At 49.9% G+C, this 18,585-nt stretch overlaps 2 protein-coding genes across 7 annotated transcripts in view; one reads left to right on the top strand and one right to left on the bottom strand.

Annotated features, from left to right (window-relative positions):
• Positions 1–3,629: 3,629 nt before the first annotated feature.
• Positions 3,630–18,091, bottom strand: LOC120387065 (uncharacterized protein C2orf72 homolog). Of its 5 annotated transcripts, none has more exons than XR_005590021.1 (3): positions 17,555–18,091; positions 5,087–5,225; positions 3,630–3,687 (listed from the first exon to the last, which is right to left on the bottom strand). XR_005590021.1 is itself a non-coding variant. In XM_039507217.1 (3 exons), exons 1-2 carry the CDS (start codon positions 16,958–16,960, stop codon positions 5,122–5,124), a joined length of 495 nt encoding a protein of 164 aa, XP_039363151.1. In that variant the 5' UTR covers positions 16,961–16,963; the 3' UTR covers positions 3,630–3,687; positions 5,087–5,121. The 5 variants fall into 5 exon arrangements, 2 of the variants coding, with proteins under 2 accessions (XP_039363151.1, XP_039363152.1); XR_005590020.1 differs by having other exon boundaries at positions 5,087–5,228; positions 17,555–18,088; XR_005590019.1 differs by lacking the exon at positions 17,555–18,091 and adding an exon at positions 16,513–16,963 and having other exon boundaries at positions 5,087–5,228.
• Positions 17,211–18,585, top strand: part of LOC120387064 (uncharacterized protein C2orf72-like) — a 21,725-nt gene continuing 20,350 nt past the window's right edge. Inside the window, exon 1 of one of the 2 annotated variants that reach the window (XR_005590018.1) lies at positions 17,211–17,464. The gene's annotated coding sequence lies outside the window, so the exon portion shown is untranslated. The remainder of the gene's footprint in view (positions 17,465–18,585) is intronic. The other variant, XR_005590017.1, reaches the window with a different exon arrangement.

The raw sequence follows: 18,585 nt of genomic DNA, 5'->3' as shown, positions 1-18,585 counted from the left end.
ACCTAGTTTTGTGAGGTCCCTTGTAGTTCTTCGCAGTCTGCTTTGGACTTAACTATCTTGAATAATTTTGTATCATCTGTAAATTTTGCCACCTCACTATTTACCCCTTTTCCCAGATCATTTATGAATATGTGGAATAGGACTGGTCCCAGTACAGACCCCTGGGGGACACCACTATTTACCTCTCTCCATTCTGAAAATGGACCATTTATTCCTACCCTTCATTTCCTATCTTTTAACCAGTTACTGATCATAGAATCACAGAATATCAGGGTTGGAAGGGACCTCAGGAGGTCATCTAATCTAATCCCCTGCTCAAAGCAGGACCAATCCCCAACTAAATCATCCCAGCCAGGGCTTCGTCAAGCCTGACCTTAAAAACCTCTAAGGAAGGAGATTCCACCACCTCCCTAGGTAACCCATTCCAGTGCTTCACCTCCCTCCTAGTGAAATTTTTTTTCCTAATATCCAACCTAAACCTCCCCCACTGCAACTTGAGACCATTGTCCTTGTTCTGTCATCTGATACCACTGAGAACAGTCTAGATCCTCTTTGGAACCCCCTTTCAGGTAGTTGAAAGCAGCTATCAAATCTCCCATCATTCTTCTCTTCTGCAGACTAAACAATCTCAGTTCCCTCAGCCTCTCCTCATAAGTCGTGCTCCAGCCCCCTAATCATTTTTGTTGCCCTCCACTGGATTGTTTCCAATTTTTCCACATCCTTCTTGTAGTGTGGGGCCCAAAACTGGACACAGTACTCACCAATGTCGAATAGAGGGGAACGATCACGTCCCTCGATCTGCTGGCAATGCCTCTACTTATACTCCTCCAGATCATTAATGAAGATATTGAACAAAACCGGCCCCAGAACCGACCCTTGGGGCACTCCTCTTGATACCAGCTGCCAACTAGACATGGAGCCATTGATCACTACCCGTTGAGCCTGATGATCTAGCCAGATTCCTATCCACCTTATAGTCTGTTCATCCAGCCCATACTTCTTTAACTTGCTGGCAAGAATACTGTGGGAGACCGTATCAAAAGCTTTGCTAAAGTCAAGGAATAACATGTCCACTGCTTTCCCCTCATCCACAGAGCCAGTTATTGCATCATAGAAGGCAATTAGGTTAGTCAGGTACGACTTGCCCTTGGTGAATCCATGCTGACTGTTCCTGATCACTTTCCTCTCCTCTAAGTGCTTCAGAATTGATTCCTTGAGGACCTGCTCCATGATTTTTCCAGGGACTGAAGTGAGGCTGACTGGCCTGTAGTTCCCCGGATCCTCCTCCTTCCCTTTTTTAAGGATGGGCACTACGTTACCCTTTTTCCAGTCATCCGGGACCTCCCCTGATCGCCATGAGTTTTCAAAGATAATGGCCAATGGCTCTGCAATCACATCCGCTAACTCCTTTAGCACCCTCAGATGCAACTGAATAGTGTAGCTGTCCTTAATGTGCGTCAAGACCATACCAGGGAACCAGATGTGAATAAGATTGCTGACAGTTTCATCCAGAAAGCTACAGTGAGACATAATGTTTTTAAACTGGGATGTTAGTGAAGACAGCTTGTAGGTGATTGCAATGATTTTAATATACTGTAATTCAGGAGAATGTAATTATGTAATTCATAACAATTTAATCATTATTAAAACAGTAAAGATACAAATGACAGGCACATTCAATAACTAGAATAGGAAAGAAGTGTATAGATGTAAGCAGTCAGAATGAGCTCTCCCCTGACATCTGGTGGTGAGCTGTGGAAAAGGACTTCAGGGGCTGATCTCGTTTGCATGGGCACACCCACCCTGCCTAGCATGATGGACTGCTTGCCCAAATGGTCACTTTGGCTGCTGTGGGATCCCCAGTCTCTTTGTTATTGGGGCAGGGGCTGTTATCCTGGTTATGTGAATCAAGGACAGTAGAACTATACTTGGCATTTTATGACAGAGGGACTCACCCTCAACTAAGTAGCACTCACTAGGCAAGGGACATGGGTTCCAAATCCCAGTAAGTTGAGAAGTGGGGGGATAAATGTGTGTGTCTGGTAACATGAGCAATTTCTGAGGTTCCCAATATACCACCTTTATTACTCCTTTCTCCAGTGTGCAATAAGAGAGATGATTTTGATTCAATAACAAGTCTTATTGGTGCTACAGAGCTGATATCAGTGATACGCAGACCTATTCTGGGCTAGTGTTGTACTAGCACTGAAACTCCCTTACTACCAGCTAAAATTACTGAGAGCTGAAGTCACTAAAGGGCTGAGATCACTGACAGCTGTGGTGGGGGGCGGGCTGAAGACAAGTTGGTGAGCAGCTAGCAGAGAGGCACGGCTGGAGAGGGTGGCTGGTGGAGGGATGCACCTTGCGGTGAAGACTGCAGCAGAACCCCACGGAGAGGCATGGCAATCGGCCATCAACCCAAGCAGCGGAACATGTACGATGCCCCCCCATACCTCCCCCTCTTCCATCCAGGCTAGGAGGTAAACTCTGCAGAGGAACTTCTGAATTCTGGGGGCTGCACTGACCAAGGTCAGAAACTGTGGGTGGGGTGACTGTTGGGTTGGTGGACTTAAGACCCTGAGGGGAAACGGACACTGACAAACTTACTTGGGGGTGGGTCTTTTGCTCATGGTTTGTGTTATGAAACCTGTTTGTGGTGCTTCCCCAACATAATGCCGCAATGTTTCCCTCCTTTATTAAAAGACTTCTGCTATGCTCAGACTCTGTGCTTGCGAGGGAGAAGTGTTGTCTCGTAGAGGCACCGGGGAGGTGGTAGGTAATTGTCCCAGCTCACTGGGTGGGGGCTCAAGCTGGTTTTGCATTGCGTTATTGAAACAGAACCCCTAGATACTGAACCCGGCCCTTGTTGCTGCCAGCTCTGACGGGCAGAAGGGTTACATAAATATACTGAAAACTGTCAGAGTGCCCCACCCCCAAACACACACACCTCTTCAAAAGCACCCACTGGCAAAAAACAAAAGTCAGCATCTATGTTGCATGCTGTCCCACTGTTAATGCAACCCAAGATTGCATTTGCTTTTTTCACGACCAGCATTGCACTGTCTCATGTTGAGATGGCTGATGAAGGAATAACAGATGGAGAAGTCTGAACAGAGGTAGAAAGGTCAATTAGTTAAAATAATATTCAGAAGTGATGGACTAATTTTAATAAATGTTAAGATTCATGTGTTATTTACCTGTACAATTCAACTGGACTTTTACACGTGAGCATAAATCACACTTCATTTTTACACCAACGACTCTTCCCAGGATAAAGCTGTACTTCCGTCAGTGACACATTCATACTAATCCCAGTCCTGAGCCATAGTGGCAACATGATGATCACTTAGCGAACCACTCTAGTTGATCTGCCCTGTTTTATGTTAAAGTCAGTAATGGCATTGATCAAGATTGGCTAGTGTGATTGGAGAAAACCACAGGACTGAAAATTGACATTTAAAAAGTGAAAAATAGTGGAAATATCAGAATAATCTCAAACATGTTCCCATTTTTCCTATAGCAAAGACATTTGTTCTGAGGAGTAAGACCTAAAATGTGACTGCTGCATATTCATGTTTCAAAGTGTGATAAAGGTTTTAATTTGGAATGTAAAGGTACGGACACACAAATCTTACATGATGATGTTTTTTATTGTGGATGGTAGTTAAGATCCAGATGGACAGCGGCCTGAAGAAAAAAGAAGGGGGGTGGGCACAAACATGAAGTTAGGAGACAGCAGCAGTGAGCTGTAGGTAACATGAATATGTTAGTAACCAGACGGTTATATGCTTCCTGCGTGACAGCGATTCAGACCACACCATTAAAGAAAAACACATCACACGTTTACAGAGGAGCCAGCTGCCTAGGCACTAATGTTAATACTTATGTTTTGCGTGAAGGGAAAAAACACTTCAGTAAGTTTTGTATTTTGGTTGTAACTGATTTACTCTCCACTCCATGGAAAACCCTCGCCATAGCTTGAGTACCAGAGTCGTTTCTCTCTTGGCTTTGGTGAGCAGGGCTGAGCGTTTCCATCTGGCACAAACAATCCCCCCATCCCAAACTTTGTACAGAGGCTGGAGAATGTCAGCCCAGCTCCAGCAATAGCTGTCGGGGCACCCATTGGAGAGGCAGCAGAGTGAACCCAAAACAAGACTGCTTCTACAAGCCACAGATGTGAGGGCTGGCGTGTCGGGCAATGACAATGTGGATTTAAGACCTTTCCACCCTCGAAATCCAGTGACAAATTTTCTCTTGTACCAAGAGACACTTGGGACTGCTAAAGGGAGCAAACTGCATCTCCATGAGTCTCATGATTCCCGTGTACTGCTCTAGCTTTGACCCACCAGCCAGGTGTGGTTTGTAAGGTCTTTGGGGCAGGGACTGTCACATACTGTATGTTTGTTCAGTGAAGAGCACAATGGGGCCCCAACCTGACTGGACTCTCACAGCAATATAAATGGTACACAGGACATTACAACAGCTGGGTATTGCATGGGCATGGCTCCACCCTGGGCACCACCCATATGGCAGGGTAGACTGGGGGGTATTTGGTGTCTGGGCTACGCTATGCCGAGGGTATCCTCAGGGCCAGATTCAGCTCCTCTGTGCCACCTGGGTGGTGCAAAGGGGCTTCAACTGGGGCGGAAAAATCAGGCCCTAGGTATTTAGAACAGGAAGAGAGACATCCTCTATCTGACTGGAACAAAGTTTTACTTCGATTGCCCCACTGAGACGTTGTGAAGGGCTTGGCGATCCACAGATAAAAGGCACTGGCCCGAGACCATATAAACTATTATCGCCAGGAACAGGCCCTGCATTGGGTGTCCCTGTGACATTAGCATATTGCCGTGTAAGAGTCACTGCCTTACAAGCGAAGCAACAAATGTAATTAGTTATGGATGCCAAAGTCTAATGAACTGCTAAGCATATTTTACTTTGAATACAGTGTGAGTCACTTGACAAGCTTCCATCTGGCAGACAGACTATGTTAGACAAATGGGTTTGCTAATGGGACATCGCTGTGGACAGATTTGTTTGCTAATGGCTAAATGTAACTAGCAGAGTAGAGTCAAAGGACACCCACCTGTGGGCAGGAAGCCGGCCCGATGGAACCCGGTCTCAGATGCTAGTGTTCATGTACTGGCTTCCGATAATACCTGCGCACGCCACACAGAGCGCCCCCAGGACTTTGAAGAGGGTGGCTCGTGAAACCCAAACAGCGTCTTCTGGCAAAGAAAATGTTATGAAAAATTGTAAAAAAAAATTCTATACCTCTATTTTTTCAGTGTATAAGAACAGGCCCCACCTCAAGTCCACTGTACCTTTACAGTCAATTCCCATTCTCAACTATAATCAGCAAACAGAACCACACAGCCTGCCCCTCAAACTAACAGCCTGCCCAAAGTCACAGCCCCTCTCAGCTCCTTCTCCTCGCTGCCTGGGGAAAGACACGGGCTTGGCAACATGTGGGGAAGGTTAACAAAGCCGGGACCCGGTGCAGCAAAGGAGAAGCAAGCTCCAGAGTCAAGGGGCCTTCGCTGAGCATGCCCTGCCAGCCACCTCCCCACATCGAAAGCCAGGGAACTCCTGCTGCAGCTTGGCTGTTGATTGCAATGCCACCATGATCACATGAGGAAAGTCTCAGGTAACTGGGTCCAAAACCACTCAGAGCTTCAGAGTTGAAAACCAGCTCGTCAATCTGCATGTGTAAAGCGTCGAGCAGCCTGTTGAGAACCCAGAGCTCAGTATCTATCCTCTGGGTAGGAAGCTCCACTCCAAACAATCTAGCAGCAGTGTTAAGCACCAGTTTCTGTTTCCACGTTTCCTTAGGAGGCAGCCCCAAGAAGACCATGTTACAGTAGCCTAGTGCAGAGGACACAAAGGTGCAGATGCAAGTAGCAAGTTCCCTTCATCCAGAAGAAATGGTCACCCTCACCTTGCCAGGCATAGTAGGAAGAAACACTCAGCACAGCTACTCCCCAGGAATCCATTAGCAGCCAAAGGTGTGACACGGCCTCTAAGTTATGACCCCACTTCACAAATGACAGACACACTCCCTTGATCAGCAGGGCTGACAGAAGCCTCTCCACTTCCTCCTATTGCTTCCCCCGCAACCCTTCAATAGAGCCTCGGTCCTACACAGAGGGAGCCTCGGTGGACCACAGTACTCCTCTGGCCCAATGGAGCTCTCTACAATAAGATAAAGCTCGCCCGAGCGGGAGATGGAGCTTCCTCAGGGGCTGGTCCAAGGCGGTGAATTAACTTCTCCAGGAACTAAAGACCGTCCCAGCTCTCCCCACCTTCCACCCACAGTACAAGGAGAATGTCTTTGGCTTTGCCTTCTCTAACGTCAACGTCTAGCCACACGGGTAGATATTTAGTAAGACAAAAACTCCAAACTAAAGCCCACCACCGCACACCCTTCTCCCTGTCAGGGGGTGAGAGAATGGACACGTGATAGATGCATGTCATGTGCTTTAATGTGCAACTGGAAAGTTCTCAGATACTATTGTGATAAGTGACTAGCCCTCATCCCAAACCCCAACCTCCTGCACACACGGGGCCTTTTCTTCTACGGCTCCACTGGGATTCGAAGTTACATCCAATTTATCAACTGGTCAGTGCATCTTGCTATGAACACTTACAGTGTCAAACACAAGACAGCAGAAATGCTCCCCACTCTACGAGGCTTGGAATTATTAGTTATTTGTACTGCGACAACACCTAGGGGCTAGAATTAAAGACCCAGGTCCCACTGGGCTGGGAGCTGCCAAACCCAGAACAGAACGACAGGCCTGCCCCAAGGAGTGAACCCTTTATAAACCCATGTGAACGCAAAGAAGACACTGTAGAACGCCAGGCAGTTTGCTCGTGTCAGTCAACCACAAAACGTTCAAGCCAGCAACGTTTCCGTGGCTCAGGGCTCATGGGGCAGCTCCTCCTCCTTGCTGCAGTCGGGCAGGTTATGAAGAGAGCAGCCTTCATTGGTACTATCAGCTCCACCCCTTCCTGCCTCCAGCCAGTTTCCTTCCTGCCTCTGCAGCAGGAGGTGGCTGCCTGTACTGCACCGAACGCTCTCCTATTCACAGGTAGGGTTGCCAACTTTCTAATTGCAGAAAACCAAACACCCCAGCCCTGCCCCCTGCCCCCTGCCCCTTCCTCAAGGCCCCAAACCTGCCCCACTCCCCTTCTCCAAGGCCCTGCTCCACTGACTCCATCCCCCCTTCCTCCATCACTCGCGGTTCCTGGCCAATGCTCGGGGCAGGGGCAGCGTGCAAAGCCCCCATGGTTCCCTCTCCACCTAGGAGCTGGACATGCTGGCTGCTTCCGGGAGCCTCACAGAGCTGGGCAGGGAGCCTGCTAGCCCCCCTGCGCTGCCAACCGGACATTTAATGACCAGGTGTTCCCGTTGAAAACTGGACACGTGGCAACCCTATTCACAGGTCCCTTCCTTGTGATTGGTTTGTGCAGCACTTTCATACCTCCGAATCCACACTAGGATCGAGGGCAATGGCCAATAGCCTGGGCCACGGGCGCACTGCTTGTTGTGGGCCCATAAAGGCCCCTGTTATGGGTACTAGATCACCGTCCTGCATCCCCAGTGCAGTGGCATCTGCCCCTTTCAGGCCTCATGGTGATTTGGGGGGAGCAGTCACGGCCCTTTAAGACCCCTCAGGAAACACAGCAGCCATGGCCTGACACAAGCTGGCAGAACAAGATCAGAGGCAACATTTTCAGCAACACCTGAGTAACTTAGGAATTTAAGTCACATTTTCAGAAGTCACTTAGGAGTCTAAGTCCTATTGACTATCAATGAGCATTAGGCTTCAAAGTGCCTAAGTCACTGTTGAAAATGGGACTTTCCCAGATCAAGAATCATGTTCTTCCTCAAAAACTTTTCAGGTCTAGCCCTTGACCTTCCTCCTCCATCTGCCAATCTCCCTGAAAGCACAAGCAATTCAGAAACAGATTCTAAGAACATAAGAACGGCCATATTGGGTCAGACCAATCCTAGCCTAGTATCCGGTCTCTGACAGTTGCCAGTACCTGAGCTTTAGGGACAGTGTACAACAGAACAGGGAAAGACTGGAAAGACTCACACTTGTCTTCCCCTCCCTGCTTCTGACAGTCAGAGGTTTAGGGTTGCCCAAGCATGGGGTTGCATCCCTGACCATCTTGGAAAATAGCCACTGAGGGGCCTATCCTCCAAGAACTTATCTAGTTCTTTTTGGAACCCAGTTATACTTCTGGCGATGAGTTCCACAAGTCAATTGTTCATTGTGTGAAAAAGTATTGACTCTTATCTGTATTAAACCTGCTGCCTGTTAATTTCATTGGGTGACGCCTGGTTTTTGTATTGTGGGAATGGGTAAATTACATTTTTTCCAACCCATTCGTGCTGGGGAGGAACCAGTGGTCATGGTACATGTAGGTACCAATGACTCAGGGAAAGGTGGAAGAGAGGTCCTGCAGGCCAAATTTAGGCTTCTAGGTAAGAGATTAAAGTTCAGGACCTACATGGGAGCATTCTCTGAATTGCTTCCAGTTCCATGTTCAGGGCTAGTTAGACAGGCAGAACTGCAGGTGTCAATGGTGGATGAGAGGATGGTGTTGGGAGGAGGGATTTAGGTTTATTTGGACCTGGGAAACCTTTAGGAAAGAAGGAGCCGATACAGGAAGGATGGACTTGACCCAACCCAAAATGGAAGCAGATTGCTGGCATGGAAAATTAAAAACATCATAGAGGAGTTTTAAATTAAGGGCTGGGGGAAAGCCTACAGTTGTGAAGGAGCACATGGTTCAGAGAGAGACATTCTGTGGGGAGGATTTATATCCTATATCAGGGGTAGGCAACCTATGGCACGGGTGCCAAAGGCGGCACACGAGCTGATTTTCAGTGGCACTCACACTGCCCGGGTCCTGGCCACCGGTCCGGGGGGCTCTGCATTTTAATTTAATTTTAAATGAAGCTTCTTAAACATTTTTAAAACCTTATTTACTTTACATACAACAATAGTTTAGTTATATATTATAGATGTATAGAAAGAGACCGTCTAAAAACATTACAATGTATTACTGGCACACGAAACCTTAAATCAGAGTGAATAAATGAAGACTCGGCACAGCACTGCTGAAAGGTTGCCGACCCCTGTCCTATATCATAATGAAGAGAGGATAGAAGTTGATAAAATACAGGCGGAAACTGAAGAGAAACAGTCCAGTGAAAAAGATTCCCATTCAATTATCTCACATGAAAGCAGACAACTAAATATTGACAAATTTGATAAGTGCTTGTACACAAATGGTAGAAGTCTAAATATGAACAGGGGTGAATTTGAGTGAACTGAGTGCCTAGTATTAAATAAGGATATTGATATAATAGGCATTACATGAACTTGATGGAAAAATGATGATCAATGGGACACCAATACCAGAATACATAATATATAGGAAGATATATACTGCGCTGCTGAGGAGTGGCGCTATATGTGAAAGAAAGCAGAGTCAAATAATAAATAATTTAAATGAATCAAACTGTACCATAGAATCTCTATGGATAGAAATTCCATGCTTGAATAGTAAGAATGTAACAGTAGGAATATGTTACCGACCACTTAACCAGGATGATGACGGTGATTGTGGAATGCTCAGGGAGATTAGAGAGGCTACAAAAACAGAAAACCCATTAATAATGGAGGACTTCAACTACCCCATATTAACTGGGCATATGTCATCTCACAGTGGGATGCAGGAATAAAATATCTACACTCCATTAATGAGTGCTTCTTGGAGCAGCTAGTCCTGGAACCCACAAGGGGAGAGGCAATTCTTGATTTAGTCCTACATTCAGCTACACTCACCAAGTGCTTGGTAATGGCAACCATAATGTAATCAAATTTAACATTCTTATAGGGAGGAAACAAATAAATCCACCACAGTAGCATTTAACTTCATAAGGGGGAACTATACAAAAATGAGGAAGCCAGCTAAATGTAAGTTAAAAGGAATAGTACTAAGAGTGAAATGCCTGCAAGCTGCATGGCAGCGATTTAAAACACCATAATAGAGGCTCAAACTAAATGTATGTGCCTCTCCCCCAAACAGTGAGTGGACCAAAAAAATGTCACCATGGCTAAACAGCAAATCAGAATAGGCAGGTAGACTCAAAAAGGCATCCTTTAAAAACTGGAAGTCAAATCCTAGTCAGGAAAACAGAAAGGTGCATTAATTCTGGCAAGGCAAGTGTAAAAGTATAATTAGGTGGCCCAAAAAAGCATATGAAGAGCAACTAGCAAAAGGCACAAAAATTAACAGCAAAAATATGATGAAATACATCAGCAGCCAGAGGCCTGCAAATAATCATTTGGGCCACTGGACGATAAAGGTGCTACCGGAGCACTCAGGAAAGACAAGGCAGCTCCAGAGAAGCTAAACGAATTCTTTGCATTGGTCTTCACTGCAGAGGATGTGAGGGAGATTCCCACACCTGAGCCATTCTTTTTAGGTGACAAATCTGAAGAATTGTCCTAGATTGTAGAGTCAATAGAGGATGTTTTAGGACAAACTGATAAACAGTAATAAGTCACTGGAACCAGATGGGATTCACCCAACAGTTCTGAAGGAACTCAAATATATAATTGCAGAATTATTAACTGTGGTATGTAACCTCTTGATTAAATCAGCCTCTGTATGAGATGACTGGAGGATGGCTAAGGTAACACTGATATTTTAAAAACGGCTCCAGAGGAGATCCTGGTGATTACAGGCTGGTAAGACTAACTTCAGTACCAGGCAAACTGATTGAAACTATAGTAAAGAACAGAATTAAATGAACTTTTGTAAAGGGCAATAATACCTCACCAATCTATTAGAATTCTTTGAGGGTATAAACAAGCACGTGGACAAAGGTGGGATCCAGTGGACATAATGTACTTGGCCTTTCAGAAAGCCTTTGACAAGGTCCCACATTAAACAAAATAGGCTGCCATGGCATCAGAGGGAAGGTCCTCTCATGGATCAGTAACTGGTTCAAAAACAGGAAGCAAAGGGTAGGAATTCACAATAGAAAGAGGTAAATAGCAGGGTCCCACGAGGATCTGTACTAGGACCTGTGCTGTTCAACATATTCATAAATTATCAGGAAAAGGAGTAAACGGTGAGGTGGAGAAGTTTGCAGACGATGCAGAACTACTCAAGATCGTTAAGTCCAAAGCAGACAGTGAAGAGTTACAAAGAGATCTCACAAAACTGGGTGAATTGGGGAACAAAATGGCAGATGAAATTCAATGTTGATAAGTGCAAAGTAATGCACATTGGAAAACATAATCCCAACTATACAGACAAAATGATGGGGTCTAAATTAGGTGTTACCATTCAAGAAAGAGATCTTGCAGTGGTCATGGATAGTCCTCTGACAACATTTGCTCAACGTGCAACGACAGTCAAAAAAAAAGAACGTTGGGGGCCATAAGGAAAGGGATAGAGACAAAGACAGAAAATATCATAATGCCAGTATGGAAATCCATGCTAAGCCCACTCCTTGAATAACGTGTGCAGTTCTGGACACCCCATCTCAAAATATATCAGAATTGGAAAAGGCACAGATGGGCAACAAAAATCATTGGGGTATGGAACAACTTCCATATGAGGAGAAATTAAAAGACTTGGAAAAGAGATGACTAAGGGGCCAGAGGTCTATAAAATCATGACTGGTGTGGGGAAAGTGAATCAGGAAGTGTTATTTACCCATTCACATAGCACAAGAACTGGGGCTCACCCAATGCAATTACTAGGCAACAGGTTTAAAATGAACATAAGGAAGTACTTTACACAACGCATGGTCAATCTGTGGAACTCACTGCCAGGGGATATTGTGAAAGCCAAAACTATAACTGTGTTCAAAAAAGAATTAGACAGAGGATAGGTCCATCAATGGCTTTTAGCGAAGATGGTCGCAGATACAACCCTATGCTCCAGATGTCCCTAAACCTCCAAATGCCAGAAGCTGGGACTAGACAACAGGGAATGGGATCACTGAACAATTGCTCTGTTCTGTTCATTCCTTCTGAAGCATCTGGCACTGGTCACTGTCAGAAGACAGTATACTGGGCTAGATGGACCACTGGTCTGACCCAGCTCTGCCATTCTTATGTTCTTATTTTATAGAGCCTCTATCACAGGGATGGGCAAACTTTTTGGCCCGAGGGCCACATCTGGGTATGGAAATTGTATGGCGGGCCATGAATGCTCAAAAAATTTGGGGTTGGGGTGCAGGGAGGGCTGAGGGCTCCAGGGTTGGGCTGGGGATGAGGAGTTGAGGTTGCAGGAGGGTGCTCCGGACTGGGACCGAGGGTTTCGGAGGGCAGGAGGGGGATCAGGGCTGAGGCAGAGGGTTGGGGCATGGGAGGGGGTCAGGGGTGCAGGCTCCGGGAGGCTCTTACCTCAAGCAGCTCCTGGAAGCAGCGGCATATCATCCCTCCGGCTCCTACGCGGAGGCGCGGCCAGGCAATTCTGTGCGCTGCCCCATCCGCAGGCGCCACCCCTGAAGCTCCCATTGGCCACGGTTCCCAGCCAATGGGAGCTGCAGGGTGGCGCTCGGGGCAGGGGCAGTGTGTGGAGCAGAGCCCCCTGGCTGCCTCTATGTGTAGGAGCCGGAGGAGGGACATGCAGCTGCTTACGGGAACCGTGCAGAGCCATGGCAAGCCCCCGACCCTGCTCCCTGGCTGGAGCACCAGAACAGGGCAAGCCCTGGACCCTGTTCCCCGCCGGGAGCTTGATGGCCGAATTAAAACGCCTCAAGGGCCAGATGTGGCCCCTGGGCTGTAGTTTGCCCACCCCTGCTTTATCATATCCCCACATAAATGTCTCTTTTCTAAACCGAACAGCCCTAATTTTTTGTACTCTCTCCTCATATGGAAGCCATTCCATACCCTTGACCATCTCTGTTGCTCTTCTCTGAACTGCTTCTAGTTCCACTACATCCATTTGGAGATGGGGCGAACAGAACTGGACACGGTATTCAAGGTATTTCCTTCCTCAGGTCCTTCAGTCCAACAGACCTGTCCCAGCCTCCCACGGTTTTCAGTTCTGAACCAGTCTCTCCCATTTCTGAGCACGGCACTAGGAGGATGACAAGTTCTCTTTCTCAGCCAAAATGGGCAGCCACAACACAGGGCAAATGGGTTATTCAGCTGTGAGCAGGATCCTGCACAGTCTCTCTCTCCCCTCCTCTTTCTCCAAAATAATACTAATACTTTCTCCCTTTCCCCTAGCGTAGAGGTGCAAATTTCTCTGCAGCAATACAAGTCATAGGCCATGTGCCAGGAAAGCAGCTGTAAGTGGAAATACCTTCAACAGGATTCTCAGCAGGGGCGGCTCCAGACCCCAGCACCCCAAGCGCGTGCTTGGGGCGGCAAGCAGCGGGGGGGCGCTCTGCCGGTCGCTGCGAGGGCGGCAGGCAGGCTGCCTTCGGCGGCATGCCTCCGGAGGATCCATTGGTCCCGCGGCTTCGGCGGACCTCCCACAGGCTGCTGCCGAATATGCGGGACTGGGGACCTCCCGCAGGCAAGCCACCGAAGGCAGCATGCCTGCCGTGCTTGGGGTGGCAAAATGCCTAGATTCTCAGTGGCCAAGCAGCCAAGGGGATGCAATCAGCCCTAGACCTAAAATGCCAAATTCTTTAGCTAATTCAAAAATGTGCTGATGCAGAGCTCAGAATTTGGTATCATGCCCATCAGTGTGCAGTAGGGGTGACCGTTCTGTCTGGACACATTTAAAGAAGTCCTAGTCGCATATCCTATGATTCACCCTACATCTCAGCTCTTTTCCACCGGCTCTGGTCATGGCACTCCAGCCTTTCAGAAGATGGCTGTTTCCCTGCAAAGGTGAGGCTTGTATAGTATTTCCTATCTGGATGACTGGCTCATATGGGCCAGTTTTTCCAGAAGGGGAACTCCACGGTGAGTGGAAGATGCAGGCAGCCTTTGCACATTAATGTGCACAAATTAACTATTAAGAGGATTGTCTGATTTATGCAAGTCACAGTCCCACTCTCTAAGAATGAGGTACTGGTAAATCCCAATAACAGAAAGGTCTTGTGGGATAATGGGGGTAAAAAAATCAATAAAATCACAGAATTGTAAAAAAAAAATTGCGATTTCATCATAATTTTCAGGCACAGAGCTACATACAAACTTGAATAATTCACATATTTGGAGTCTGGAAAATGAGAATTTGGCTTGAATCTTGAAATCAAGTTCATGGGAATAATCCAGTGACCTTCCTCCAACTTTACAACGGCTGCCTGAGTAACCTCTAACATCACAATCTCACCACTGTCTGGAAATTAAACCAAACACTGCCTGAAGCATCGTGGACAAAGCGGGACAATAAAAGGGACAGTTTTCAGTTAGGAGTTGTTGTTTATGGCAGTGGAGGAGACATAGGGGTTTTGCCCTATTTATTTCACATCTTCATTAATGACCATGGGAAAGGGGTAAACTCTCCATTAAACGAACATGCAGAGCATATTCAACGGGGAGCTGGTGAAGCTGGGAACACCTCCCACCGGTGATATTCCTACACAAAGGACACAGCCTGAGGAAACAGGCTCTTGCTGAGCCATATTCTCATAGGTCTGCGAGAGACAACGGAGGGTGAGGGAATAGCTCTTAGTCGACCGACTTCTGCGGCGGAGCGAGACAAGCTTTGAAGCTTAGACTGAGCCCTTCTTGGGGTCTGAGGAACAGAATCCTCATACATCTCCTGAATGGTCCCTACCTCAGGGTATGGGGCAGGAGTATAGGCCAGGGACCTGCTTCCCCTTATGGGCCAATAGATACATGCAGCCCAGGGACCCACTGGCCACATCCTTATCCTCTTCCCATCACACTCCCTCAGGGCTTCTCATCACTAGGAAGCCTCACTCGGTTCACACACTATTTGTAGCAATCGAACTAGGTAAAATGCTGAGCATGGCAGTGGGCAGCACAGACAAGGCCAGCTTGTGTCCAGCAGCTTGTCAGTTGGTGGGGAGTGAACCTAGCTCTTAGTGGAGTGCAGCCACGGAACGATGACAGGATACTGAACAACCGGTTCTAGTCACACTGATCACAGCATCACATCAGCTAACTCGGTGCTTAAGACTCAAGCTGAAATACGATTCGATTTCCCAATGAAAACCGGCCCTTGTTCTAGGAATCGCAGCATCCCAGAGATTCAGCCTGGCTGAGCTCTTGGCAGCTACACGGTGGGGAAAGAAACAACCAGCAGATCCTGCAAGGCAGCCCTGCGGAGAGACTATGGGGGCCGCAGCGAGCAGTGATGGGGTAGAAAGTCCAGCGGGATTTTCAGTTCCGTGTCCAGGTTCCACTGGCACAAGCCTCAAGCACGTCCTTCAGCCTGGGATCACAGTCCCTCTTTGTCGCTCAGGAAGAGAGGCCTTGGGGAAATCAGTGCTTTCTTTGAAGATGAAATTGGCTGCAGTGATAATACTTTGCCCTCCCCAGCATCTTCCATCTAAGGGCATGTCTACACTTCAGCTGCTACAGGGACACAGCTACCACACTGCAGCTGGGCCACCGCGGCACCATAGGGTAGATGCTTCCTACGTCCCCTGGAAGGTTTGTTCCATGGAGATCAGGAGTCAGCAACATTTCAGCAGTGCTGCGCCGAGTCTTCATTTATTCACTCTAATTTAAGGTCTCGCATACCAGTAATACATTTTAATGTTTTTAGAAGGTCTCTTTCTAAAAGTCTATAATAAATAACTAAATTATTGTTGTATGTAAAGTAAATAAGGTTTTTAAAATGTTTAAGAAGCTTCATTTAAAATTAAATTAAAATGTAGAGCCCCCGCACTGGTGGCCAGGACCCGGGGTGTGAGTGCCACTGAAAATCAGCTCGCGTGCCAAAGCCATAGGTCACCTACCCCGATGTAGATGATCCATCTCGCTGAGGCTGTAGGTAGGTCAATGGGAGAACTCTTCCCCCCACCAGGGCCGGCTCCAGACCCCAGCGCGCCAAGCACGCGCTTGGGGCGGCATTTTGCCTGGAGGGCGGCAGGCGGCTCCAGCGGACCTCCCGCAGGCATGACTGTGGAGGGTCCGCTGGTCCGGCGGCTGCGGTGGAGCATCCGCAGACGTGCCTGCGGGAGGTCCACCAGAGCCGCGGGACCAGCGGACCCTCCGCAGGCACATCTGCAAGAGGTCCCCCGGAGCTGCGGGACCGGCGACCGGCAGAGCGCCCTGCACGGCGCGCCGCCCTGTTTGGGGCGGCTGAATTCCTAGAGCCGCCCCTGCCCCCCACCTAGCCCTGGCTACGCTGGGTGCTGGGTTGACCTGAGGACGGGGCTCAGGGCGTCTCGTTTTTCACAGCCCTGAGCAACACCCGGCTCTGCTGGGCTAGTTTTGATGTGCAGAGCAGGCCTGAGAGCGGGTCCCAAAGGGGCCTAAGATCCGGGCTCGGGGGCATTACCAGGGAGAGCCCCCCAGCCCCATGTGCCAGCCCCACCTCTGCGCTACACGCCAGGCCGGGCACAGCCCCAGGCAGCCCCCAGCGCCCCCGCCGCACCTGGCTCTTCCCTCAGGGCCTCGCAAGCGGCTTTCTTGACCTCCAGGGCGCCCTCGGGCCGGCCGGGGCGGAACACGGCCGTGTGCACCTCGACCCGCGGCGCGGCGCCCGGCCCCGGCGGCTGGAAGACCTCGAGGAGCAGCTCCTCCAGGCGGCGGCGGGCCTCCGCCTCCTCCTCGGGCTGGGGCTGCACGATCACCGCCACCAGGGCGGCGGGCGCGCCGCGGCTCTGCTCCCGCACGCCCCGCAGCACCTCCCGCAGCCGCTCGGCCCGGCCCCGCAGGGCCGGGGCGCGGCACAGGACGAAGATGAGCTGCCCGGCCGGGGGCGCGCTGGGCGGCGCGGAGCTGGGCGGCGCGGGGCTCAGGCTGCCGGAGCGCCCGGCCATGGGCAGCACCTGGTGGGCGAAGGAGCTGAGCGCGGCCTGGGCGCGGTCCGGCTCCCACGTCTCCCCGGCCAGCAGCAGCACCTGCGTCCGCTGCACCACGGCCTGGAACTCCCCGTCCGGGCTCGCCCCGGGCTCGGCGCCGCCCGCCAGCTCCTGCCGCTCCATGGCCGCCCGCCGCTGGGCTGGGCCCGCGGGGCCACGAGCTGCGCCCCGGCCATGTCACAATCCCACCCGGGAGCGGCGCGGCCCCCGCCTGCAGGCTGGCTCCGGGCGCGCTGCCTCCTGCCGTCCCTCCCGCGGGCGAGCCCGGGGCAGCCCGCTCCCGTCCGGCGGGGTCGGCTCCCAATAGCTCAGAGCTGCGGGCTCGCCGGGGTGATTGGTGCTTCCTGCCGGCGGCAGCCCCCGGGCCGCTCTGCCTCCTGCCCAGGGTAGAGTCTGCACCGCAGGCTGGACTGGGGCGCCCGAGAACCGGCGGATGCCCCGTCGGGAGGTGGGGACACGCAGGTGAGTGTGTAGGGATAGCTGAAGCTAGGTTTGTGTCTCCTGGCTGATGGATGTGTGTCATGGTCTCTAGATAATTGCAGACACACGCACCTCTCTGTGTTGAATTGTATTGGAAGAGCAGCAGCCCCCTTGGTTTTAAGATGCCCAAGACGTTTCTGGTGGCGTTCGGGCCAGTTACCCATTCAGAGGCTGTGGAGACTCCGAAGAAGGAATGTCTGGTGAAATCCGGCAGAGGACACCTGGCTGGTCCTCTTCATAAGTGAGATCCATGTCCATCAAAGGAGTTACCAGATACCAAGCATGCGGCCCTAGAAGCCTACACACCTCCAAGATATTTCCAGTTACTGCTCCAGGTCTCAGCCGGGCTTTCTCCATGGTTACTGGGACAATGGTGCCCTCTGCCAGCATTCTAGACTCATCACCATGCCTCAGGCCAGGACACAGCACACAACAGGCCTCGCTGATGGACAGCCTTCTTCTGGCGACCAACAGCAAACCTACCTCTCAGCCTGTTCTGCTAGACCCCACTGCAGACATTGATACTGAGGGGGCCACGCTCCCTAACACCAAAATCCTGACCACAGGGAGTCCCACGTGACTCAGTGCTCTCCCCCATCCTAGCCAAGATCCACATAAGAGACTGGGGAGATTGTGACACGTATGTGAATGACAGATTGTGATGCCTCTTCTCTGCTGATATAGTCTCCACCAATGCAGGCTATCCCAGTGCTGGGAAGAAAGCAGCTGACGGATAAAACACCATGGCCAGCTCCATCTGGGAAAGGCAGAGGTGGTGCTGATAGACAAGGGGAAACATTTTGAGGAAATTGGCAATGACTGGGGGCATCAGACCACAGATGGCAAAGGTGGTGCAAAACCTTGGGGTCTTGCTAGACTAAGGCCCCCTACTCCTGGATATGCAGATTGCCATAGCAGTGGGGAACACACAATCTTCGCCAGGCCGAGAGGCTTCATCCAGTCCTTTCACATGATGATTTAGCTCAGTGGTTCTCAACCAGAGGTCCAGGGGCTCCCTGGGGGGCCGTGGGCAGGTTTCAGGGGGTCCACCAAGCAGGGCTGGCGCTAGACTTGCTAGGGCCCAGGGCAGAAAGCCAAAGCCC

This window comes from Mauremys reevesii, linkage group 20 (assembly GCF_016161935.1).
Source record: "Mauremys reevesii isolate NIE-2019 linkage group 20, ASM1616193v1, whole genome shotgun sequence".
Taxonomy (NCBI): domain Eukaryota; kingdom Metazoa; phylum Chordata; order Testudines; family Geoemydidae; genus Mauremys; species Mauremys reevesii.
The sequence above is the reverse complement of the archived record's forward strand: the minus strand, read 5'-3'. Positions and strand labels throughout refer to the sequence as shown.